Source organism: Lithobates pipiens, unplaced genomic scaffold (genome assembly GCF_037356315.1).
Source record: "Lithobates pipiens isolate NorthernLeopardFrog02 unplaced genomic scaffold, aLitPip1_a1.2 Scaffold_18, whole genome shotgun sequence".
NCBI classification, from domain to species: Eukaryota; Metazoa; Chordata; class Amphibia; order Anura; family Ranidae; genus Lithobates; species Lithobates pipiens.
In genome coordinates this window covers 620,240,979-620,268,255 of record NW_027507758.1, presented here as the reverse complement: position 1 = coordinate 620,268,255, position 27,277 = coordinate 620,240,979, and the positions used below count along the sequence as shown (strand labels likewise).

The 27,277-nt window shown below is 44.2% G+C and overlaps 2 protein-coding genes across 2 annotated transcripts in view; both read right to left on the bottom strand.

The window, feature by feature from the left end:
* LOC143989463 (uncharacterized) overlaps window positions 1-27,277 on the bottom strand; it is a 76,547-nt gene that overhangs the window by 39,820 nt on the left and 9,450 nt on the right. The gene's annotated exons all lie outside the window — the stretch shown is intronic.
* Window positions 12,249-27,277, bottom strand: part of LOC143986853 (uncharacterized) — a 54,098-nt gene continuing 39,069 nt past the window's right edge. The window contains exons 12-13 of the mRNA XM_077485261.1: window positions 19,596-19,731; window positions 12,249-15,581 (exon numbers count right to left, since the gene is read on the bottom strand). Of these exons, the coding sequence (XP_077341387.1) occupies window positions 13,105-15,581; window positions 19,596-19,731 (2,613 nt within the window). The 3' untranslated portion in view covers window positions 12,249-13,104. The remainder of the gene's footprint in view (window positions 15,582-19,595; window positions 19,732-27,277) is intronic.

Below are 27,277 nucleotides of genomic sequence, written 5' to 3'. Positions count from 1 at the left end.
GTTTCATAATTGATGCGATTTTGGATTCTGTCCAACAAGCATGACGTTTATCCCTCATGTTGGTACACATGCGTAGGGCTCTATGGCTAAAGAATTGGGCAGCTGAGATGTCATGCAAGAAGCATTTGGCTGGGTTCCCGTTTAAAGGGGAGCGTTTGTTTGGGGAAGAATTAGATAAATTCGTCCAAAATATTTCGGGAGGTAAGTCTACACTCCTTCCAGTCAAAAAGAGTAAACGTCCTTCATTCAGGCGTACTCTTTCTCCCGAAGCATCAAGCTCTAAACAGTGGCGACGGCCTTCCCAGCCCTCCGCTGCTAGAAAGCCTCAGGGCCGAGCCCAGGGACAGAAAAAGACTTGGGGGCGGAAGCCTGCCAAGCAGACCCCCAAGACCTCCTTGTGAAGGGGCGCCCCCGCTCGGCCGAGTGGGGGGAAGGCTCCTGCAGTTTGCAGGCGCCTGGCGGGAGGAGATTCAGGACAAATGGGTGATCTCTTCAGTATCTCTGGGCTACAGGCTAGAGTTTCAGAAGATTCCACCTTCTCGTTTTCTAAGGTCAAGGATCCCCAAGGATCCGATAAAGCAGAAACCGCTATTCCTGGCCTTAGATCAGTTACTATCCCAGGGTGTGATAGTAGAAGTGAGCCCGAAAGATCAGGGTTCAGGTTTTTATTCGAATCTCTTCACCGTTCCGAAACCAAACGGAAGTGTCAGACCTATCTTGGATCTGAGAGACTTAAACCGGTTTTTACACATCCAGACCTTCCGGATGCAGTCAATACGTACTGTGGTCTCCTCCCTGCAAGGAGGAGAATTCATGGCATCAATAGATATCAAAGATGCATATCTCCATGTGCCAATATTTCCCGCACACCAGAAGTTTCTAAGGTTCGCGTTAGAGCAGCGCCATTTTCAATTTGTGGCCCTGCCGTTCGGCCTAGCTACGGCCCCCCCGAGTCTTCAGGAAGATTCTAGACCCTCTCTTAGCAATCTTAAGAGTTCAGGGCATAGCCGTCATGGCTTACCTAGACGACTTGCTTCTCGTAGAGAGAACTGCAGCGTGCCTAAGTCGCAGCGTCACCAGAACGCTAGAACATCTAGAGCGCCTAGGTTGGATTATAAACCTAGAAAAGTCGTCCTTGCAACCGACCACCAGGTTGGATTACCTGGGTCTGATTATCGACACCGCTCAGGGCAGGGTGTTCCTTCCAGGGCCAAAGGCCTTGGCCATTGGAGATCTGGTGCGCCTGATTCTGGGCAGAAGATCTTCCCCCATTCGCTTATGTATGAGACTATTGGGAAAAATGGTCGCCTCATTCGAGGCCGTCCCATTTGCCCAGTTCCACTCAAGGCCTCTGCAAGGATGCATCCTTGCGATTTGGAACAGGAAGCCCCAATCCCTGGATCTTCCTATGCGTTTATCCCCCCGGGCACGCAAAAGTCTTGTCTGGTGGTTACAAACCAGGAATTTGCTGAAAGGCAAAACTTTTCTTCCCCTCTCATGGAAGATTGTCACAACGGATGCCAGCCTGACAGGCTGGGGAGCCGTATTGGAGGGAACATGCTCGCAGGGAAAATGGTCTGCGACCGAAAGTCTGCTGCCCATAAATATCTTGGAGATTCGGGCAGTTTACATGGCACTCATAGAGTGGTCTCACAGACTGCGAGGTTTCCCAGTTCGGATTCAGTCCGACAATGCCACCGCAGTGGCTTATATCAATCACCAGGGCGGTACCAGAAGTCTGGTGGCCCAAAAGGAGGTGAATCGCATACTTGTCTGGGCAGAGGAGCATGTTCCGTGCCTCTCTGCAGTCTTCATCCCAGGAGTGGAGAATTGGCAGGCGGATTTTCTCAGCCGCCAGCAGTTGTGCCCAGGAGAATGGGCTCTGCACCCCGATGTGTTTCGAAACATATGTTACAAGTGGGGCACTCCAGAGGTGGATCTGTTTGCGTCCAGATTCAACAGGAAACTGGACAACTTTGTGTCAAGGACAAGAGATGCACTTGCTCAGGGGTCAGATGCTCTGACGGTTCCCTGGGATCAGTACAATCTGATCTATGCCTTCCCCCCGAGCCCGCTGCTATCGCGGTTCCTGGGAAGGGTCAAGAGGGAGTCGAAGTCGGTCCTTTTAGTGGCCTCGGCTTGGCCCAGGCGACCATGGTTTGCAGAAATCATGAAGTTGGCAGTGGGCAGGCCATGGACCCTCCCTCTCCGGCCAGATCTGCTCTCACAGGGTCCAATTTACCATCCTGCTTTACGCAGTCTGAATTTGACGGTCTGGCTGCTGAGACCCACATTTTGAGAGACCGTGGTCTTTCGGGGCCAGTCCTTTCCACTCTGGTCAATGCCAGAAAGCCGGCCTCCAGGCGTATCTATTACAAGATCTGGAGGACATATGTTTCCTGGTGTGAACCCAGGAGATGGCATCCTAGAAGGTATGTCATTAGCAGAATCTTGGCCTTTCTCCAATCAGGCCTAGAAATGAATTTGGCCATAAGCACCATCAAGGTGCAGATTTCGGCCCTATCAGTCTTTTTTCAAAGACCTCTTGCATCACACTCCCTAGTACGGGCTTTTATCCAGGGGGCTATGCGGATAAAACCGCCAGTCAAACCTCCGGTATGCCCATGGGATCTGAATTTGGTTCTCTCGGCCTTAGAGGCCCAACCATTTGAACCTCTGCATCTGGCTTCTTTAGCTCTCTTGACAAAGAAGCTGGTCTTCCTAGTAGCCATATCCACGGCTAGAAGGGTATCAGAATTGGCAGCTCTTTCCTGTAAAGAGCCCTATTTAATTATCCATAAGGACCGGGTGGTTATGCGTCCCAACGGGTCCTTTCTACCTAAGGTGGTTTCAGGTTTCCATCTGAATCAGGATATAATCCTACCATCCTTTTTTCCAAATCCTCAGTCCATAGAGGAAGAGTCCTTACACACTTTAGATGTGGTTAGAGCAATCAGTCTTTATCTTCAAGCAACTGCTCAGATAAGAAAAGCTGACTGTTTATTTATTCTGCCAGAAGGCCCTAGAAGGGGTCAGGCAGTGTCAAAGTCCACTCTCTCAAGGTGGATCAGACAGGTTATTTCTCAGGCCTATAGCTTAAAGGGGAAGATTCCTCCTTTTCAGGTGAAAGCGCACTCTACTAGGGCTGTCAGTGCTTCTTGGGCAGTGCATCACCAGGCCTCCCTGGCTCAGATCTGTAAGGCTGCGACTTGGTCATCAGTCCACACATTCACCAGATTCTATCAGGTGGATGTCAGAGGGCAAGAGGATATCGCCTTCGGGCGCAGTGTACTGCAGGCTGCAGTTTAGGTCCTCAGGTCCCTGGCGGTCTATATTTATGATCTGTGTCTCCCTCCCCTCAACCTGAGCATTGCTATGGGACATCCCACTATGTAATGAAGCTCCTGTGTCCCGTGATGTATGATCAAGAAAATGGGATTTTTATATACAGCTTACCTGTAAAATCCCTTTCTTGAGAGTACATCACGGGACACAGGGCTCCCGCCCCTCTTGGGTTTTACGTGGTTTCTTATTGCTTTGCTACAAAACTGAGGTGCCTCCCAGATGGGAGGGGTTATATAGGGGAGGAATTCTCTTTAATTAGGGTCAACCAGTGTCCAATCACCAGAGGTGCCTATATAACCCACTATGTAATGAAGCTCCTGTGTCCCGTGATGTACTCTCAAGAAAAGGATTTTACAGGTAAGCTGTATATAAAAATCCCATTATAGTGCGGTCAGGGCACGCAGACAACACCCACAATCTCCTACAGCTGACTGAAAGCTCTATTACAGAAGAGCAATATAGCTAGCTATATAGGTGGATATAATGATGTATAGTGCGGTCAGGGCACGCAGACAACACCCACAATCTCCTACAGTTGACTGAAAGCTCTATTACAGAAGAGCAATATAGCTAGCTATATAGGTGGATATAATGGTGTATAGTGCGGTCAGGGCGCACGCAGACAACACCCACAATCTCCTACAGCTGACTGAAAGCTCTATTACAGAAGAGCAATATAGCTAGCTATATAGGTGGATATAATGGTGTATAGTGCGGTCAGGGCACGCAGACAACACCCACAATCTCGTACAACTGACTGAAAGCTCTATTACAGAAGAGCAATATAGCTAGCTATATAGGTGAATATAATGGTGTATACTGCGGTCAGGGCACGCAGACAACACGCACAATCTCCTACAACTGACTGAAAGCTCTATTACAGAAGAGCAATATAGCTAGCTATATAAAGTGGTGTGAAAAAGTGTTTGCCCCCTTCCTCATTTCCTGTTCCTTTGCATGTTTGTCACACTTAAGTGTTTCGGAACATCAAACCAATTTAAACAATAGTCAAGGACAACACAAGTAAACACAAAATGCAATTTGTAAATGAAGGTGTTTATTATTAAAGGTGAAAAAAACTCCAAACCATCATGGCCCTGTGTGAAAAAGTGATTGCCCCCTAAACCTAATAACTGGTTGGGCCACCCTTAGCAGCAACAACTGCAACCAAGCGTTTGCGATAACGTGCAATGAGGCTTTTACAGCGTCCTGGAGGAATTTTGGCACACTCATCTTTGCAGAATTGTCCTAATTCAGTTACATTAGAGGGTTTTCGAGCATGAACGGCCTTTTTAAGGTCATACCACAACATCTCAATAGGATTCAGGTCAGGACTTTGGCTAGGCCACTCCAAAGTCTTCATTTTGTTTTTCTTCAGCCATTCGGTGGACTTGCTGGTGTGTTTAGGATCATTGTCCTGCTGCAGAACCCAAGTTCGTTTCAGCTTGAGTACACGAACAGATGGTCGGACATTCTCCTTCAGGATCTCTTGGTAGACAGCAGAATTCATAGTTCCTTTTATCACGGCAAGTCTTCCAGGTCCTGAAGCAGCAAAACAGCCCCAGACCATCACACTACCACCACCATATTTTACTGTTGGTATAATGTTCTTTTTCTGAAATGCAGTGTTCCTTCTACGCCAGATATACTTGGACACACACCTTCCAAAGAGTTCCACAGAATGTTGTCCCAAAAGTCTTGGGGGTCATCAAGATGTGTTGTGGAGAAATTGAGACGAGCTTTGATGTTCTTTTTGCTCAACAGTGGTTTTCTCCTTGGAACTCTGCCATGCAGGCCATTTTTGCCCAGTCTTTTCCTGATGGTGGAGGCATGAACGCTGACCTTAACTGAGGCAAGTGAGGCCTGCAGTTCCTTGGACGTTGTTGTGGGGTCTTTTGTGACCCCTTGGATGAGTCGTCGCTGCGCTCTTGGGGTAATTTTGGGCGGCCGGCCACTCCTGGGAAGGTTCACCACTGTTCCATGTCTTCGCCATTTGTGGATAATGGCTCTCACTGTGGTTCGCTGGATTCCCAAAGCTTTGGAAATGGCTTTATAACCCTTTCCAGACTGATAGATCTCAATTACTTTCTTTCTCAATTGTTCCTGAATTTCTTTGGGTCTCGGCATGATGTGTAGCTTTTAAGGATCTTCTGGTGGACCTTACTGTGTCAAGCAGCTCCTATTTAAGTGATGCCTTGATTGTGAACAGGTGTGGCAATAATCAGGCATGGGTGTGGCTAGAGAAATTGAACTCAGGTGTGGACAACCACAGTTATAGTATGTTTTAACAAGGGGGGCAATCACTTTTTCACACAGGGCCATGATGGTTTGGATTTTTTTTCACCTTTAATAATAAACACCTTCATTTACAAATTGCATTTTGTGTTTACTTGTGTTGTCCTTGACTATTGTTTAAATTGGTTTGATGTTCCGAAACACTTAAGTGTGACAAACATGCAAAGGAACAGGAAATGAGGAAGGGGGCAAACACTTTTTCACACCACTGTAGGTGGATATAATGGTGTATACTGCGGTCAGGGCACGCAGACAACACCCACAAACTCCTGCAGATTGCTAAAAGCTCAATTACAGATTTAAGAATAAGAACGCTAAATCGGCTGATAACGAACGGTGTATACTGTGTTGAAGGTACACAGAGAACACCCACTAACTCCTATAGACGCCAACACACTACACAAGGCCGCCGCGCTGGCGGCCTTAGATAGTGTGGGGCGTGTACTACACAGCCTGAGCTATGATTGGCCACAGGCATCCTGCCTGTGGCCATTCATGGCTCTCCTTGTTGCCGGCGCTGTGATTGGCCAAGCATGCGGGGTCACAGTGCATGCTTGGCCAATCATGAGCCAGCAATGCACTGCGATGCCCATAACGTTTGGTATTCGCCGAACATGCGAACAGCCTATGTTCGTGTCGAACGTACGTTCGACTCGAACACCAAGCTCATCCCTAATCTCGTCTACTGTGCAGTTTCTACAAAAAGTAGTGATGCTGCCATACCATCCGTCAAATATAACAGGAACCACTTGCCATGTATTCTATGCAGTAGACAGGGCATGCCATTCTGGCAACCTTGCTCTCATGAGAACAATCTATGTAGGTTTAGGGATGTCGGTATCATGCCCAGGGTGGCAAGCTACCAATCCCAGAGTTTTTTTTTTCATATTTTCGATGGACAGTTTCTATGCTGGCAGATTTTTCTCTGTTTGGTACTATTCACTTGGTTTCTCCAGTCTTCCAACGTAGGGGGGTATGGGGACATCCACTTCTGAGCTACCAGCTCATGGGTTATAATGGTCTAACAATAGGAACATATGTGTTCTTGGGCAGGGTATATTCGTCTATCATACTAATGCCCCGTACACACGATCGGACTTTCCGACAACAAAACCATGGAATTTTGTTCGAAGGTTGTTGGCTCCAACTTGTCTTGCATACACACGGTCACACAAATGTTGACCAACAATTACGAACTTAGTGATGTACAAGACGTACGGCAAGCCGATAAAAAGGAAGTTCAATAGTCATGTGATATCTCCATTACGAACGCTAGTTTTACAAGACCGGGCGCTTTCGGCTCATACTTGATTCTGAGCATGCGTGGACTTTGTGTGATGGACTTGTGTACACACGATCGGAAGTCTGACAACAAAAAATTTTTGGCCGGAAAATTTGAAAACCTGCTAGCCAACAATTTGCTGGCGGAAATTCCGACAACAAATGTTCGATGCAGCATACACACGGTCGGACTTTTCACCAACAAGCTCACATCCAACATTTGTTGTCGGAAAATCCGATCGTGTGTACGGGGCATTAAAGTGGTTCTAAGGGCTGAAGGTTCTTTACCTTCATACAGGGGGATCCTAGGGCTAGATCAGTGGTCTCCAAACTGGGGCCCTTTGCCTGCTCTTATCTGGCCCTTGGGGCACTTTTCCTACCACTGACACTATTAATGGGGCATAATTCCCATTACATCAACGGGGCACTATTTTTCCAATTGAAAAATTGAAACCAACAATGGGACACTATTCCTCCCACTGATGCAAGACACTATTCCTCCCATTGACACCAACAATGGATCACTATTCCTCCCACTAATGATGAAGCACTAGTCTTCTACTGAAACCAATGATGGGGCACTCTTTCTCCCTCTAAATAGTGCCCCTCTGGGACTAGGATGGACTGGCTGCAGAAAAAGGTAGAGGAAGAAATTTAAACACTCACCCCTCTGGTGTAAGATGAGTATTGGGTTCTGAATCTAGCCTTATGTAGAAGGGTAATAACTTCCCTCACCAGGTGTGTCTCCTGCAGACAGACAATGTTTGGGTTAAACTCCAGTAAAGTAGAAAGAACCCCTTGTTTCTTAAAATGGAACTAAGCCCTCCTATCGTTTTCAGCCAAAGAAGCGGCCATCTTGGCCTGTGTTTGATCTTCAATGCTGCTCATGTGATCAAGTATGACACCAGCCATTTGATGGTTTGACACATTGGTTGAGAGCACAACCAATGTGACATTTATGGTGAGAATTCAACTGTTTTTTGAAACTGTTAATATCCATGGGTTTATTTCCACTTTAAAGTGGAGCTTTACCCATAATGACTTGATAAAAAAGAATGTTCTTTAGCAAGGAACATATATTCCACATTAATAATTATGCTACCAAAAATACCTCCAGCATTGCTCCTGTTTCTTCTTGCTGGAGGCCACCATTTTGTTGAAGCCCAGAGCCCCTGAACATCATAAAGTTAAACCCATCGGTTTAATGGTTTAAAAACAGTTACATTCCTGGAATGCTGGGATCGCTAATTGTCACATTTCCTCATGCCCTTCAAACTGCTGGTGTCATAACTGATCACATGTGCAGCACCGTGGCAGTTGTAGATCAAACAGAAGCAGCTTCCTTGGCTTTAAAGAATAGGAGTGTTTAATTCTCCTTTAAGGTTGTCAGCAGATCGACTTCTATAAACTCGGCAATGAATAAAAATGGAGCAAAGGACAGGACACATACCCACCAGGGTTCAAAGAGCGCTGCTCACCCCGACATGAATAGAAAAAAAGGAAGAAAAACTCCCCCAGGTGGGTTTTTTGGCAGCAAACACAAAGAAATAAGATGAATAACCTCTATAAATATGATTTATTAAGATGAGAAAAAAAACTTCATAACATAATAATTAAAACATAAGCTCCAGTGGGAATTGCATAATAAAAAAAGAAGTACGCGGATACAATGTAACAGTCAATTATGTCCTATCAACGCTGTACAATTACATATAAAACGTGCACAGTGCTGGGAACACTGATGCGTTTCAACCCTCGCTGGGGTCTTCTTCAGAGAAAAATGTCTGTGGGGGAAGTATATAACAATTATTCCTCATGCACACTATAGGTATGTTAAATAACATAGGGTACATATAATTGGTATAGTTACCCCGTCCACTGTATCCACAAAGGTAGCAAATTTAATTGTTATTCCCACATGGAAGATTTTTTGTTTAAAAGAAAAAGCCCCTTGATTGCAGAATCGGGGTCTTGAGGCACTCCACAGGTATCACAAATCAGGGACAGGATGGCGCCCACCGACACAGCTTACAATCGAATCAGTACTACATTATTCCGCAAGGACACTGCGGGTAACACGGTGCTCCATGCGGAAAGCTTCCACCCTGTTGCACTTAAGAAGTCGATACCCTATGGACAGTATCTTCGGCTACGCAGAAACTGTTCTGATGATTCCCTTTTCAAACAGGAAGCAAATAAATTGCAGTCTAGACTCCTGGCACGTTGTTATAGCCGCTCCTGCTTACGCAAAGCTTATAATAAAACTGCCATGCAGCCCCGATCTGACTTACTGTTCAAAAAGAAGGGGTCAGATGATCCTGGCTTGGATCCAGCCAGGATCATTCTGCGCTTCTCCAGACAACATCAAACCATTAGAAATATTGTCCAGAAGCATTGGTCCATACTGATGGACGACCCAAAGGTTAACAAATTTATTCCAAAGAATCCCCTAATTACCTTTAAACGGGCTTCCTCTTTACAGGATAAGTTGGTCCAAAGTGAATTCAAAAATGAATTCAAAAGACTTAACCATTGCACAACTTTAGGCTCATTTCCCTGCGGCCACTGCTCATTCTGTCAGTATATCAGACAGGGAACAGACCTTTCGTCTCCCAAATGGGCAAATATTTCATCCCCGACATTTTGCGAATTGCCAAACGCGTGGGATTGTATATTTTATGTCCTGCGAGTGTGGGACCTTTTACGTGGGGAAGACCAAGCAGGAATTCCACAAACATATATCCAAGCATGTGTATAGCATGCAAATTGGGAACCATTATCTTCCACTGGGACGACATGTGGTTGGGGTGCACAACTACGTCATGCCCAAGATAACGTTCACTGCACTTGATAGAACTCACATTCCAACCCGAGGTGGAGATTGGAATAAAACTTTATTTCAGCACGAGCAGAGGTGGATATTTAAATTAGATGCCACCTCTGCTCCAAGCTTAAATGAATCAATCTCCATTGCCCCATTTTTGAAGGGTTTTGTATCCGGCAAAACCCAATAAAGTAATATGTCATTAACGCTTGTGGTGTTTCCTTTCCCCTTCCCTCCCCCCCCCCCCTTTCTTTTGACATAACTATCCATCCTTTTGTGAATGGCTCCATATTCCATATTTTTCCTTATAAAGGATCTGTGGAATTCCTGACTTGGTCTCTTTGCACAAATACCATTCTGTTTCTTATGTTCTGCAACCAGTACTCATATTAGATGCTTGATGTACACAAAGAAATTATATAAATGTTGTTGTTGATAGGACATAATTGACTGTTACATTGTATCCGCGTATTTCTTCTTTTTTAATTATGCAATTCCCACTGGAGCTTATGTTTTAACAATTATGTTATGAAGTTTTTTTTTCTCATCTTAATAAATCATTATATTTATAGAGGTTATTCATCTTATTTCTTTGTGTTTGCTGCCAAAAAACCCCACCTGGGGGAGTTTTTCTTCCTTTTTTTCTATGACTAAAAATGGAGAGCCAGGTAGGAGAGCCTCTGCTGCCGGAGAGGGTATGGATACTCAGACCAAGGATATGTGTCGATTTTCAGAATAGCAACAAGAGCTCTCAGGGACACATCCACTTACACTGGATTTTGGCCACACCTCCATTTATTTGGTTTTGATTTTAGTTTTTTTATTACAAATAGGTAACCAAAAGGTACTATGTAACATGTCAGGGTTGTGGGGAAAAAGCCCTTGCTTCAAAAAGGGTCAGGTGTGGATTTTTGGGGAGACTACACTTTTGTTTTGCCTAGGGTTCACGCAAAATCCATACTGCACCGGAGGGGGAGACCCCACAGTGTTAGTTCCTATTCCATGGGGTTACTCTTAAAATCCAAATAAGGCCCTTATCAAGGATTAGGGTCCGATATTGATTCTGCAGGAAATTTCTGAATTTCTGGAAATCTGAATTCCCAGAAAACCCGAAAATTCAGAAATTCCAAAATTTGGAAATTTGAAAATCCAAAAATAAGAATGAAAATCTGAACATTCAAAAGAATGAACATCTGAAAATTCGAAAACCTGAAAATCTGAAATACTAACTAATAATAAATATTAAATTGTAGGTACTGGAATTTCCTTTCAAATTTGGCTGTTAGTGAACATATTTGAACAAATTATCTGAAATAACGAACGTAACGATCTAATAATAATAATAAATAACAATAAAAAAAACGTATTATTATTTATTATTAATTTGCTCCATTCCATTTGTTTAGATGCGGCATTTGTCATTTCGGATAATTCGTAACTTCAGATAAATTTGTATTTGTTACGTTCAGCCAAATTTGAAAGGAAATTCCAATACCTGTAATTTAAATAGCTATTGTTATTTCAAATTTTACTGATTTTCTTTTTTTCAGATTTCCAAATTTCTGAATTTCCAAATTCCGAAAATTCGGAACTCGGATATTCAGAAATTTTGAAAATCAAAATTTAGCGATTTCTGAATTTCAGAAAAAAGCAAAAAAAAAAAAAAAAAGAAAAACTAACACATTTTTTCAGTGCACGTCTATTTTTTTTTCTAAAATAAGTCATTGGTTGCTATGACCATGTGACCACCCAATGACCATGTGGCCACCAGTTTCTAGGATGTGGGTGACCATCCTGCACAGTTTCCTTGGTTGCTAGGATTCAGGCGACGTTTTATTTATAGTTAGTTAGTTAGTTATATTATTATCCTGCTTATAATCCATATCAGGCCCTCATCTAGGATAATGCCCTGTACACACGGTCGGAAATTCCGACGGAAAAGGTCCGATCAGATTATATTGTTTGAAAATCCGATCGTGTGTGGGCTCGATCTGACTTCCAACGGAAAAAATTTGAGAGCAGGATCTAAAACTTTCCGACAAAAAAATCCGATCAGACTTTTTCCGATCGCTTGTAGAGAATTCCGACGGACAATGTGCCACGCATGCTCAGATCAAATTACGAGACCAAAGATATTGGCTACTAGCCTCTACGTAGTCCCATCATACGCAACGAACGTCACCACGTTCCGAATGATCGGATTTTCCGATAACTTTGTGTGTATGCAACACCAGTTTCGGACAAAATCCGTCTGAAAAAATCCGACGGATTTTGTGGTCGGAATATCCGACTGTGTGTACAAGGCATCAGTATCTGGCATGGATGAAGGGAATCTAGCCATGAAATGCCATTTAGCAGCCAGCAATTTAAATGTTTATTTTTTTTTTATTTGTCATTTTTTCTTGTTTACATTCACAGACCAGGTTAAAGGCAGCTTCCAAGCAAATTATTTAAAGGAATTATGCATATTTAATATGCCACTTTAACCACTTCCCCCCCCCCCCCCGGAAGATTTGGCTGCTGAAGGACCAGGCCATTTTTTGCGATACAGCACTGCGTCGCTTTAACTGACAATTGCACTGTAATGCGATGCTGTACCCAAACAAAATTGACATCCTTTTTTCCCCACAAATAGAGATTTCTTTTGGTGGCATTTGATGACCTCTGCAGTTTTTATTTTTTGCGCTATAAACAAAAGAAAAGTGACAATTTAGAAAACAAAAACAAACAACATCTGTTACTTTTTGCTATAATAATAAAAAAAAAAAATGTTTCTCCTCAGTTTAGGGTAATATGTATTCTTCTACATATTTTTGGTAAAAAAAAAAACGCAATAAGCGCATACTGATTGGTTTGCCCAAAAGTTATAGCGTCTACAAAATAGGGGATAGATTTATGGCATTTTTATTATTATTATTTTCTACTAGTAATGGCGGTGATCTGCGATTTTTATCAGGACTGCGACATTATGGTGGACACATCGGACACTTTTGGCACATTTTTGGGACCAGTGACAATTATACAGCGATCAGTGCTATAAAAATGCACTGATTACTGTATAAATGTCACTGGCAGGGAAGGGGTTAACACTAAGGGGGGGGCGATCAAGGGATTAACTGGGTGCCACGGTTGCCACTGGGTGCCACGGGTGCCCGGTTGTCATCGCGCCTGCTGGGCACTCACCTAGTGGTCAACAGGCGACGTGATGCAAGGCAACGTAGTTTCGCCCAGGGGAGCCAACCTGCGGCGGCTGGTCGGGAAGGGGTTAAACAATAAAGCAACTGGTTTCAGATTAACATAGAGAGCTTAGGAACAAGAGAACCTCCCATAACTTGAACCCAGGTGCTTTCAGCTCATCTCTACACCACTCTGTGAGATCTTAGATGTATATAAAGGTCTGATTTCTGGATAAAACATTTCCCACATACAGGGCAGGGATTTGGCTTGTCCCCAGAGTGAGCTCTCCAATGTGTAACAAATGTACATTTCCGTGCAAAACATTTCCCGCACTCAGGGCAGGAATATGGCCTCTCCCCTGTGTGAGATCTCTGGTGGCTAACAAGGTTTGATTTCCGCGTAAAACATTTCCCACACTCAGAGCAGGAATGTGGCTTGTCCCCCGTGTGAGATCTCTGATGGTTAACAAGGTTTGATTTCCATGTAAAACATTTCCCACACTCAGAGCAGGAATATGGCTTCTCCCCTGTGTGTAATCTCAGATGTGTAGCAAGGTTCGATTTATCTAAAAAACATTTTCTGCATTCAGGGCAAGAATGCGGTTTCTCCCCCGTGTGAGATCTCTGATGTTTAACAAGGTCTGATTTCTGTGAAAAATCTTTCCTGCACTCAGGACAGGAATATGGTTCCTTTCCCATGTGAAATCTTTGATGTTTAATAAGTTTTAACATTGTTGTAAAACATTTCCCACACTCAGGGCAAAAATTTGTTTTCTCCCCCATGTGAGATTTGCAATGTATGACAAGTTCTGATTTATGAAGAAAAACTTTCCCGCACTCAGAACAGGGATGAAGCGCCTCACCCGTGTGAGATCTCTGATGTACAGTAAGACTTAATTCAGAGCTAAAACTTTCCCCACATTCAGGACAGGGACATTTCTCATCCCCCTGAATTCCAGCACCATCCCTCACAGTATTAGGTTGTTCAGCATGAGATGCATTTGTTAGTCTATCAACACTGTGTGACTTTTCTTCTGTGTGAGATATCTGATGCTTAACAAGTTCTGATTTCTGTGAAAAACATTTCCCACATACAGGGCAGGAATACTGCTTATTCCCTGTGTGAGATCTCTGATGTCTAACAAGTTTGAATTTCCGTGTAAAACATTTCCCACACTCAGGGCAGGAATAAGGCTTCTGGCCGGTATGAGATCTCTGATGTGTAACAAGTTCAGATTTCCTTGCAAAACATTTGCCACACTCAGGGCAGGAATATGGCTTCTCCCCCGTGTGAACTATCTGATGAGCAACAAGGTTTGATTTCAGTGAAAAACATTTCCCGCACTCAGGGCAGTAATACGGCTTCACCCCTGTGTGAGAACTCTGATGTTTAACAAGGTTTGTTTTCTGTGAAAAACATTTCCCACACTCAGGGCAGTAATAGGGCTTCTCACCTGTGTGAGATCGCTGATGTATAATAAGCTCTGCTTTCTGTGAAAAACATTTCCTGCACTCAGAGCAAGAGTACGGTTTCTCTCCCGTGTGAGATCTCTGATGTATAAGAAGTTGTTTTTTCAGTGCAAAACGTTTCCCACACTCAGGGCAGGAATACGGCTTCTCTCCTGTGTGAGATCTCTGATGTTTAACAAGGTCTGCTTTCTGTGAAAAACATTTCCCGCACTCAGGGCAGGAATACGGCTTCTCTCCAGTGTGAGATCTCCGATGTCTAACAAGGTCCGATTTCCTTGCAAAACATTTCTCACACTCAGGGCAGGTATTTGGCATCTCCCCCGTGTGTAAGATCTGATGGGCAACAAGGTATGATTTCTTTGAAAAACATTTCCTGCACTCAAGGCACCAATACGGTTTCTCTCCTGTGTGAGATCTCTGATGTATAACGAGGTCTGCTTTCTCTGAAAAACATTTCCCGCACTCAAAGCAAGAGTACGGCTTCTCCCCTGTGTGAGATCTTTGATGTGTAAGAAATTGTTTTTTGCGTGTAAAACATTTCCCACACTCAAGGCAGGAATGTGGCGTCTCCCCCGTGTGTAATCTCAGATGCACAACAAGGTTTGATTTCTTTGAAAAACATTTCAAGCACTCAGGGCAGGAATACGGCTTCTCCCCTGTGTGAGATCTCTGATGTGAAACAAGATTTGATTTCTGTGAAAAACATTTCCCGCACTCAGAGCAAGAATACGGCTTCTCCCCTGTGTGAGATCTCTGATGTACAAGAAGTTGTTTCTTCTGTGTAAAACACTTCCCACACTCAGGGCAGGAACGTGTTTTCTCCCCCATGTGAGATCTGCAATGTGTGACAAGTTCTACTTTATGAAGGAAACATTTCCCGCATTCAGAACAGGAATGAACCTTCTCACCTGTGCGAGATCTCTGATGTACAATAAGACTTGGACTAAAACTTTCCCCACATTCAGGAGAGGAAAACTTCACCTCGTCCTGAATTCCGGCACCATCTCTCATAGTACGAGGTTGCTCAGAGTCAGAGGGATTTGATGGTCTATCCACACTGTGAAGTCCACCATCCATAGCTGAGCTCATTGTCTTTTCTCCTGTACAATCTCTTGTGATGTCCTCATCTTCCATTTTACAACCTGGAGATAAAGCGAGACGCTCCTTTGAAGGTGTCTGGATGGCGTGTCCTGAAAAAATATGAAAACATGATCACTCAGGTTTGTTCACTTAAATCAAGTATCTATCTGTATCAGGTAGACTTTAGTGAGCAGATGTTCTCTGTGGATTTCCCAACCAGCTGTGACGTCCCCTCTTCAGTAAACGGCCTTTGGTCCTCCTTCCAGATCACTTCTACATTTAGCCCTTGTACACACGGTCGGACATTCCGACAACAAAATCCATTGGATTTTGTCCGGCGGATTTTGTCCGAAACTGGTGTTGCATACACACGGTCGGACAAAGTTGTCGGAAAATCCGATCGTTCAGAACGTGATGACGTTATTTCGTTACGACGGGACTACGTTCAGGCTAGTAGGCAATAGCTTTGGTCTAGGAATTTGATCTGAGCATGTGTGGCACTTTGTCCGATCGGCTATTCTCTACACATAACACGGTCAGACATTCCGACGGAAAATGTCCAATCGGACCGCGTTGTCGGATAATCCGACTGTGTGTGGGCTCCATCGGACCTTTTCCGTCTGAATATCCGACCGACAACGTTTTAGAGCTGGGCTATAAAACTTTCCGACAACATGATCCGATCGGACTTTGTCCGATTGTGTGTAGAGAATTCCGATCGGACAAAGTGCCACACATGCTCAGATCAAATTCCTAGACCAAAGCTATTGGCTACTAGCCTGAACGTAGTCCCGTCGTAATGAAATAACGTCATCACGTTACGTACGATCGGATTTTCCGACAACTTTGTCCGACCGTGTGTATGCAACACAAGTTTTCAGACAACATCCGTCGGACAAAATCCGATGGATTTTGTTGTCAGAATGTCCGACCGTGTCTACAAGGGCTAAGTAAAATACATGTAAACACAAGTACTAGTACTCCACCCAATTAATAACCCTAATAAATACCTATCACTCCAATAACTAAAAGGAAGCTGCCGACATATATAGTGATCTCTACACCAACAAAAATTATATGCAAAAGGTTATGTGGCGCTACCTCGCTTACTATGAACTGCAACTAATAAAAATAAAATAATTAATTAATAATAAATGCGTGCAAAATCAGCAAAGTAGTATAAGCAATGTGCAAAATAGCTAAAGTGCAAAGAGCACCAGAAAGTGCAATAGTAGTCACACTTAAAAATAAAAAACGTGCAATATACATATAAATGTAATATACACTAAATGTACAAAACATGTGCAAATATTGCATGAAATGCAATATAACAAAATTGTGAGATCTTGTTCGAAAGTGCAGTGCAAACTTCAATATAAACCAGCCATATATAACATGAGAAAGAGACAGAGGGGGGCTTCCATGTGTAGTATGTATAAAAAAACTTTATTCAAAATCAATCCACACTTATGGTTCTGAAGACAATTTCGCGCGTATGTAAACAAACAGACTTTCGGTCGCGGTTGCGACCGGAAGTGACGATAGTAACACCTGGCTCCTCCCTGACGCGTTGCGTCACATCCACGTGACTTTATCAAAGGGTCCTTTGATAATAACGCGCAAAATTGTCTTCAGAACTGTAAGTGTGGATTGATTTTGAATAAAGTTTTTTTTATACATACTACACATGGAAGCCCCCCTCTTTTTCTCATGTTATATATGGCTAGTGAACTGGTTTTACTGAGGAGCTGAATTTACGAGAAGGAAAGGAGAAGTGAAAGTATCAGGGTTTACACAGTGCTGTATGGCCTTTTGATGGCCTTCTATTGAGGTGAGAGGCTGGGGAAATTATTGGGTGCACAAGCTGGGCACTGAAATATCGGTGGACTGACACAACCAGGAGTTGCTGCAATTTTTATTTCACTGCATGGACTTTGTGGACTGTCACTGATTTATATTGAAGTTTGCACTGCACTTTCGAACAAGATCTCACAATTTTGTTATATTGCATTTCTGCAATATTTGCACATGTTTTGCACATTTATTGTATATTACATTTATATGTATATTGCAAGTTTTTTATTTTTAAGTGTGACTACTATTGCACTTTCTGGTGCTGTTTGCACTTTAGCTATTTTGCACATTGCTTATACTACTTTGCTGATTTTGCAAGCATTTATTATTAATTATTTTATTTTTATTAGTTGCAGTTCATAGTAAGCGAGGTAGCGCCACATACCCTTTTGCAAGTAAAATACATGATGACGTTGTAAAACTAAACGTACGTCAAGGTGCATTCCGGTGACGTCACTTCCGGGTCCTACTGCTGGAACGGAACGCACGCCGAACACCGAGCGCAGGCTGGGCGGCAGGGGACTCCTGTCTGGTGATTTATGTTATCATCCCCAGTGCCGGGGGGGCTAAGGCACCTGTAAATGCAAGCAGCCAATTTGGAATTCGTTTTTAAATAAACTGTATTACGCTATGGTCCCTTTCCCCATTTCAAATCTAATGGTATCGTGGTGGAGAGGAGGTTTTAAATGGAAAGGTTCCCTGTCACAGCTCCTTTGGTATTCAAGCAAGCAAACTGATTGGCCAAATCAGCCTGTTTTGACCTTTTTTTTAGTTAAAGAAAGGGCCATGTTCGTTTTGCGAGTAGGAAATTCAACCACACTCCCCGGGTGATATTCACAAAGTTATCGCATATGGTGATGGTACATGTTATGGAATTACAGACTTATTGACTGATTTGATTAATTTTAATTGATTATATCCACTATTAACAATCACAATGTATTTTAACCACTTCAATACCGGGCACTTATACACTTTCCTGCCCAGACCAATTTTCAGCTTTCAGCGCTGTCGCTACACTGTACCCAAACAAAATTTTTATCATTTTGTTCCCATAAATAGCGCTTTCTTTTGGTGGTATTTGATCACCTCTGGTATTTTTATTTTCTGCTAAATAAAAAAAGACTGAAAATTTTGAAAACAAATATGTTTTTTTTTGTTTTAATTACAAAACTTTGTAAATAAGTTTTCTCCTTCACTGATGGGGCTGCATTGATGGGCAATGATAAGGCAGCATTGATGGGCACCGATGGGGTGGCACCATTGAAGTGGCACTGATGAGGTGGCATTGATGGGCACAGATAGGCGGCACTGATAGGCGACACGGATGGGCACTGATAGGTGGCAAAAATAGGCACGGATAGGCGGCACGGATGGGGCACTGATAGGCAGCACGGATAGGGCACTGATAGGGCACTGATAGGCGGCACGGATAGGCGGCATTGTAGTGTAACGTATTGTACTGATGGATGACAATCAGTGCCAAACAATAATGCATGCCAATCAGTGATGCCCATTGTGGGCACTGATTGGCATCCATTGTGGGCACTGACTGGCATCCCTGGTGGTATAGAACAGACGCGAGTGAGGAAAAGCCGATCAACGGCTCTTCCTATTTACACTGTGATCAGCCATGATTGGACACGGCTGATCACGTGGTAACGAGTCTCCGTCAGACTGAGACACCGCAACAATGATCGCCACGATGCGCACCCCCGGGGCCGCGCAGCGGCTTTATATCCCGAGGACGTCATATGACGCCCAGTCAGGATATTAAAACCACTTTGCCGCCGTCATTCTGCTATAGGGCGGGCGGCAAGTGGTTAATATCTTTATTTTAAAAAAAAACATATGTATTAGTTTGCTATTTGAATTGGTTAATCACCATTTTTATAGTACACAACAATGTCCCAAAACCCCGATTACTTAATGTAAGCACACACTGCACTTTGAGGGGAGCAGCTATATTTTAATTTATTTTCACCAATATACTTACGCAAGGTTCATTTTCATTTTACACAAGTGAAATACAACCCAATACTGCCAGATGAACCCCAGGCTCTACATACAGTAAATCCTGTCTGAGTATTTACAGTTTATTGTATCTGTATAACCTAAAAGGAGGTTGTTTTGAGAGAAAATAAGTAATAACGTGCAGGACAGCTATCAGTGACTATTATCAACCCATATCGCTCATCTCCCACCCTACTCTGGACCAATCAGTGTTCAGTAACAGAGCAGAGATAACAGAAGAATACATTATGACTCACTTGTGCTGATCTCTGTAGGAGTGTCCTCCTCTTTGAATGTCCTCATCATTCCAGCCTTCTCTGTATATTGCTGATCATCCCTCCCATACGTCTCTTCTACTTCACCCTCAACTTTCATGTTCATCAGATCTTCACCCTAAACCAACAGAATGAAAGAAAAATAATATCTGTAAAATAGAAGTATTTATGATGTGAGATCACATAGAAAATGTCATCTTGTAGAGTCCACACATCGTCTCCATGTGTCAGTGTTCAATCACTTGATTATTATTATAATAATATAAACAGGATTTATATAGCGCCAACAGTTTGCGCCAGCGCTTTACAATATAAAAGGTGGACAATACAGCAACAATACAATTCAATACAAGATGGTTAGGAGGGCCCTGCTCCTGCGGGCTTACAATCTCATAGGGAGTGGCTGGTGCAACCAAAGGTAGGAACTGAGGGATGAACTGATGAGGGAAGTAGAAGATTTGTTTGTTAACTGACTGAAGAGAACCAGGAGAGAAGGAGAGAGCAAAGTCTTGAAGGCCAAGAGAGTGGAGCTGTTTGAGGAGGAGGGGATGGTAAACAGTATCAAAGGCTACAGAGAGGTCTAGTAGTAGCAGTATGGAGTAGTGGCCATTGGTTTTAGCAGTTAGTAGATCATTAGTGTTTCAGTAGGACAGTGCCAGTGGAGTGAGCGAAAGCCAGACTGTAAGGGGTCAAGAAGGTTTAGTCAGCGAGGTAGGATTTCAGACGATTGTAGACTAAGCGTTCTAATCGCTTTGGCATAAATGGGAGCCATGAGATGGGCCTTAAGTTCTTCATGCTGGTGGGGTCCAGTGAGGGCTTTTTAAGTATGTGGTGATCAGGGCATGTTTTACAGGGGAGGGGAAGGTGCCGGTAAAGAAGGAGAGATCGAAGATGTGAGTGAGGAAGCATAAGATAGAAGAAGAGGGTGACCGTAGTTGTTGTGAGGGAACAGGATCCAGGGACAGGTGGTAAGGCGGGTTTCTGAGAAAACTTTAGTGACCTCTTCAGTAGTAGCAAGGTCAAAAGAGGAAAGTGTTGAGAATGGAGTAGTACAGGGTATGTTAAGTGGGCTAGATGTCTGTGCAGTGGAGATGCCCCCACAAATTGCATCAATCTTGTTTTTGACCTGATTGGCAATCTCGTGAGCAGTGAGCGAGTTACTGGGTGGAGATTTTTTGATGGAGAAAGTAGAGAGTTTAAAGTAGAGAAGAGACGATGAGGACTAGAGGACAGAATATTAATGAGAGTGACGAAGTAGGCTTGTTTGTCAGCATGGAGGGAGGAATTGTATTTTAAGAAGGCAGATTTATATTGGGTGAATGCATGCTGGGAGTTGGATTTATGCCACAATCGCCCCAGTGCATGACTATGTATCTTAAAGTTTCTCGTGTCGTCAGTCTGCCAAGGTTGTAATGTTCAGGGCCTGGTACTTTGTGTAGTGAGAGGAGCAAAGGAGTCCAGTGTGGATGAAAGTAAACTGTTGTAGACAGAAGTGGCTAAGTCAGGGCAAGACATGGGTGAGATTTTGTCATGGAGGTGGTCAGTTGTAGAGTAGAAAAGAGAGGGATTAAAGTGGCAAAGGTTTCTGTGGGTATCTGTTTTCTACTTGGAGAGACAGGTGGTTCGAGACGAGGACATTGTGAAAGGTTGAGCTTGAGGTTGTGGTCAGAGAGAGGAATGGGGGTGTTGGTGAGGTTGTAGGGGGTGCAAATATTGGAGAAAACAAGGTCAAGGGTATTACCATCAGAGTGAGTGGGTGACTGTGTCCATTAAGTTAGTTCAAAGGATGAGGTTGAGTTAAAAAGATGGGATATAGCTGAGCTGTTAACATTAGTGGGGATGCTAAAATCACCAAGAATGTTAGTGGCTATTTCAGAGGAGAGGAAGTAGGGCAGCCAGGCAGACAAGTCATCAAGGAAGCGTGACACTGGGCCAGGAGGCCCATTTCCTTAGAGAAATGGGAGAAAACAGATGAATACAGTGTGTCTCAAAAGAAGAGAAGGATAGAGGGAGGGAGGGGTAGGAAGGACTTGAAAGGTGCTCAGTGGGGATCGAAGCAAACCAACTCCACCTCCTTTCTGTCCTCTGGGTCTGGGTGAGTGAGTCCAGTGGTGGAGGCCTCCATGTGTGGGCCATCTAAAACACTGATTGGACCCTGGGCAACCATTTACTTGCCCCTCGCTCTGAGACATAAAGTAAATAGAAGCTAGACTCAAAATCATTTTACGGCAGCAGATCAGGCATCGATTGCCATTGGTTCCCAGAGGTTACAGCATATCATCATCACTCACTGATTAGTTGCTAGAGGTTACAGCACATAATTTGATAGAAGTTACTGCACATCATTACCGCTCACTTATTGGTTGCCGGAGGTTATTGCACATCATTACGGCTCCATGATTGGTTGTTAGAGGTTATAGAACATCATCTAATTTGGTCAGCTGTCTTGGTCCATGTTGGAACCAATGACAGAATATATAGAAGGTGGAAAGAAATGGGCTGCGAGCTGGAGGGAAGGACCTCCAAGGTGACATTCTCTGAAGTGTTGCCTGTGCCATGCACAACACAGGAAAGGCAGGGGTAGATTAGAGAGCTGAATGCATGGTCAAAGACCTAGTGAAAGAAGGAGGGCTTTGGGTTTTTAGAGCACTGGGCTGACTTTTCATCAGGGTGCAACCTATATGCTAAACATGGTTTGCACCTAAATGGAAGGGGGTCTACTGTGCTGGGTGAGAGGTTTATGGGAAGGCTGGAGGAGTATTTAAACTAGGATTGTGGGGGAGGGTGAATTAGATTATAATGGGGTAGACAGGTCAGACAGGGGTCAGCATCTACTGGTGGGTGGAATGGGGAAAGATGGGGGAGGGCTATGGCAGATAATATGAAGGCTCCTATGTTACGAACAACCATTGGAAATGGTAAGATTTGTACTAAAATAAAAAATATGCAACATACATTTGCAAAATATAACAATGAAATAAAGCGTTTGTTCACCAGTACCAGAAGTCTGCCAAGCAAAATAGGTGAGTTGGAAGCTCTGGTGCACGAGGAGAACTATGATCTAATTGGTATTCCTGAATCTTGGCTTCATTCTTCTCATGACTGGGCTAATAATATTCCTGGCTATGCTCTCTTTTGGAAAGACAGGGTAAAATGGATGGGGGGTGGTGTCTGTCTCTATGTGAGAAGTGATCTCAAAGAGCGTGTGAAAGAGAATCTAGTTGATAGAGAGTGTGAAGAGTCTGAAGCATTATGGGTGGAACTGTACATGGGTGTGCTTACTACAAAGGTTATCATTGGGGTTTGTTATAGACATCCCAGTGTTAATGAGGGGATGGAGACTCAGCTCCTTGCACAGATGGAAAGGGCTGGGACAGTGATAATAATGGGAAATTTTAACTACCCGGAAATTGACTGGAGTAATGGCACTGTTGGGACAGTTAAAGGGTAAAAAAAATGTATAAACCTATTACAAGACAATTTTATGGTGCAGTTTATTGAGGCCCTAACTAGGAATGACGCTCTGCTAATCTCAAACCATTATTACCAATATTCATATAAAAGAACATCTAGGTAGCAGTGTCCATAACATAACATGATTTAATTTAATGTTAGCAACAGACACATACAGGAAAGATAAAAACACTTAAAGTGGTTTGGTACCTAAAAATGAAAGTTCATGTTATTAAAATCAACAGATAGCATACTTACCTAAACGAACCCTGAAAAAAAAAAATATTATTTACTTACCTTTTATTTCTGATGTTTAAGCTGACTTCCGGGTTGTCCTCCCGTGGGAGTAGGCGTGGCTATCGTCCTCGCAATGGTCCCTGGGAAATTTCCCAAGAATCCATGGGGGACAATGAAAGTTTTTCTTTCCTTGTCACTGCTCTCACTGAGCATGTGCAAGATGGAGCGGAGCATGCTGGGAGCCAGACGTCATCATATACCAGGAAGTAAATGCCTGTGGGCTTCAGACGCCCACAGTTAAAATGGAAAACCCCAGAGCAGGTTTTTATAAGTCATCCTGAGGAAAAGATTCGTCGCGCCGGGGGTCAAATAAACGCCGGACGTGGATGCCAATCGAAGGTAGCACTCGCCCACCAGTGAGACAGGTAAGAAAAAAATAAAAAAAGAGTGGAATCCCACTTTAACTTTAAGACCCCTTTCACTCTGAGGCAGTTTTCAGGCATTTTAGCACCTGAAAACTGCCTCCCATTCATTTACATGAGTGCTTTCACACTTGGGCGGTGCACTTGCATGACAAAGAAAAAGTCCTGTAAACAGCATCTTTGGGGCGGGTTTGGAGCGCTGTAAAAAGCACTCCAAAAACGCCCCTGCCCATTGAAATGATTTGGCATCACTTCCGAAGTGCCTTAAAAGCGTTATTAAAGCGCAGCAAAATGGGTGTTTTTTAGATTTTTTTTAAGGTCACGTGACCTTAACCACTTGCTTACTGGGCACTTAAACCCCCCTCAGTCCCAGACCAATTTTCAGCTTTCAGTGCTCTCACATTTTGAATGACAATTACTCAGTCATGCAACACTGTAACCAAATGATTTTTTTGTCCTTTTCTTCATACCAATAGAGCTTTCTTTTGGTGGTATTTGATCACCTCTCGGTTTTTTATTTTCTGCGCTATAAATGAAAAAAGACCGAAAATTTTGAAAAAAAATGAATTTTTCTTCGTTTCTGTGACAAAATTTAGCAAATTAGCAATTTTTCTTCATAAATTTTGGCCACAACTTATACTACTACACATCTTTGGTAAAAATAACCCAAATTTTTGCATATTATATGATCTGTGTGAAATTTATAGAGTCTACAAGCTATGGTGCAAATCATAAAGATTGTGCACTGATTTATTGCACGGATGTGCACTGATAAGGCAGCAGATGGGCACAGATGGGCACTGCTTAGGCGGCACAGATGGGCACTGCTTAGGCGGCACAGATGGGCACTGCTGAGGCGGCACAGATGGGCACTGCTTAGGCGGCACAGATGGGCACTGCTGAGGCACAGATGGGCACCGATTGGTACAGATGGGCACTGATTGGCACTGGCTGGCACTGGCTGGCACTGGCGGGCACTGGCGGGCACTGGCAGGCACTGGTGGTGCACAGATGGAGCACTGGCGGTGCACAGGTGGGCACTGGCGGTGCACAGGTGGGCACAGGTGGCCACAGGTGGGCACAGGTGGGCACAGGTGGGCACTGGCAGGGTAGATCTGGGCACTGGCAGGGTAGATCTGGGCACTGGCAGGGTAGATCTGGGCACAGGTCGGGTTTTTATAAGTTTACTGTCACTTCACACACTCACAAAAACCTTCGGTCTCCTCACACGCTATCGCTGTGTGAGGAGACACGTTCGGCAATGGGTGATGATCTCATTTGTTTACATTTGAGATCATCACCCATTGGAGGAGGCGATCGCGCTGTAAACGGCCGCTGTGATTGGCCGTTTACAGCGATCTGTGATTGGCTGTGTCCAGCGGACACGGCCAACACAGATTTTCCCCGATGCGCGCTCCCGGGAGCGCGCGGGGAACTCTTAAAGGGGACGACGTCAATAGACGTAGTCCCGGAAATTGAGATCCGCGCTGTAGACATCTTTTTACTATAGCGCGGATCTCAAGTGGTTAAAAAAACAAAAACAACATACAAAAAATAAAAAACACCCCACCAGCGCCCGAAAAGCACCAACAAAAAATAAATAAAAACATCTGGCGCTTTAGTGTTGTTTTAGAAGCACTTCAATGTGAAAGGGGTCTAAGAGAGCACATTTTCCAAGGATGGGTGCGCTATGCACAGAGTGCAGGTTTGAAGGGTGAGCTTCATACAGAGAGTAAGGTTGAGGGATGTGCTTTGTATGGAGTGCAGGGTTGAGGGGTGTGCTACCTACAGGGTGCAGGGTTGAGCTGCATACAGAGTGCAGGGTTGAGGGATGCACTACATAAAGATTGCATAGTTGAAGGGTGCGCTAGATATAGAGTGCAGGGTTCAGGGGATGCACTATGTGCAGAGTGCAGGGTACAGGGGTGCACTATGTGCAGGGTACAGGGGTGTGCGCTACGTGCAGGGGCATGCTATTTGCAGAGTTGAGGTTTGCAGTATGCATGATTGAGGAGTGCACTGTACATCCAAGTCCCCCCCCAGAACAAATATCTCCTCCCCTCAGATTGCAGTTCACAGCTTAACCCCCCCCCCACCAGTACTTGAGCTTTCCTTAAAAACCAACCTAGAAAACAACAGAGTGGTGCTGCAGAAGAGCAGCTACAACTCACAGCATGTCCGTGCAGGCTGCCGGTCTTTGGAGGAGTTCCGCCTGTGTAGATGCCCCGCCCCCTCCCTCCACTCTCATAGAGATCGATGTGTGGAGCAGGGAGTCTTCTGAATCGCGCTGTCACTTGTAAATACAGAAGCAGCGCTCCTCTCCCAGAGGACAGTAGCGAACAGCCAGCGTGACCAGCGCTGGAGATGGCAGCGCAGACTCAAGGAGCCCCCAACAATGACTGGGCCCAGGACAGCTTCCTCGTTTTGCCCCTCGTTAAAGACAGCCCTGTCCATGGGAGAGGGCTGCGTGCGAGGCAGAGTCTGACTCTGGAAGCATGTTTCCGTGATTGCAAGAAGGTTAAGGGAGTGGGAGACAAAAAGGTCACGGACAGAAGTGAGCTTGTTGCAGACAGAGTGGGCATTCATTCCAGAGGGCACATGAGAAGGGGGGTGGTTTTTAGGAGCAGGGGGCTAGAGATATGACTGAGAAGATTGTGGCTAACGCTGGCCGAGGGAGGGTGCCTGGTTTGGGCGTGAGATACTGGAGGACCAAGATTAGAGGATATATCCCCAGAGGTTAAGAGTAGAAGGAGGATGAGGAAAGTATGATGGAAGTGGAATGTGTATGAGTGCACGTACTTCCTTGTCCTGGTGTGTGGGTCAGCAAGTGGGTTAAGTATTAGGTGATGAAAACAGTAGTTGGGAGAGAGTAGGCGTTAGGGTGATATGTAGAAGTTTTGGGGTGAAGAGAAGGGGAAAAGTGAGAATTTGAAAGCAGAGGATACTAGTATGAGAAGGCAGAGTAGAGGGGGCATATTAAAGGGTAGAGGGGTTAGGATTCAGATTTATAAGATGCCTACCAAAGTGGTGGTTTACGGTTGGTCCAGAGTAGAGCAGAGTTCTTTGTGGTCTTTTCTTGCTCTTTTCATTTTCCAGCTTTAGTTAAACTGTTGTGTTCAACTGCTCATTACTCCTGCAGAAAAGTTACTCAGGCAGGGAAAATTGCTCCGACTTTTCCCATAGGCTCTACTAAATGAGATGATCAAATGAGGAAACCTTCTCCACCCCAATTAGGGCCTGATAAGGAACACATGAATTCAGGGGAGAAATGGTCAAAGCCAGCCACAGACACAGCCCAAAGTCATAAAAGATGATTGACTCTTAGATCCCAAAAGGAGGTGAGAATCATTCACCACAAATGGTTGAGTAAAAAAAAAAGGGGGGGGGTTAGAGTTAGGATTGAAGAACAAGGTCAGGACTTAGGGATTGGACTAGGGACCTCCCCCAAGGGTCAAACATCAGGAGGTGTGTCCCCAAATGTCAGGGGGTATGGTTGACCCACACCAAAGTGCCCCTCTTATCTTAGCCAAGTCAGGGAATGAACCAAGTCGG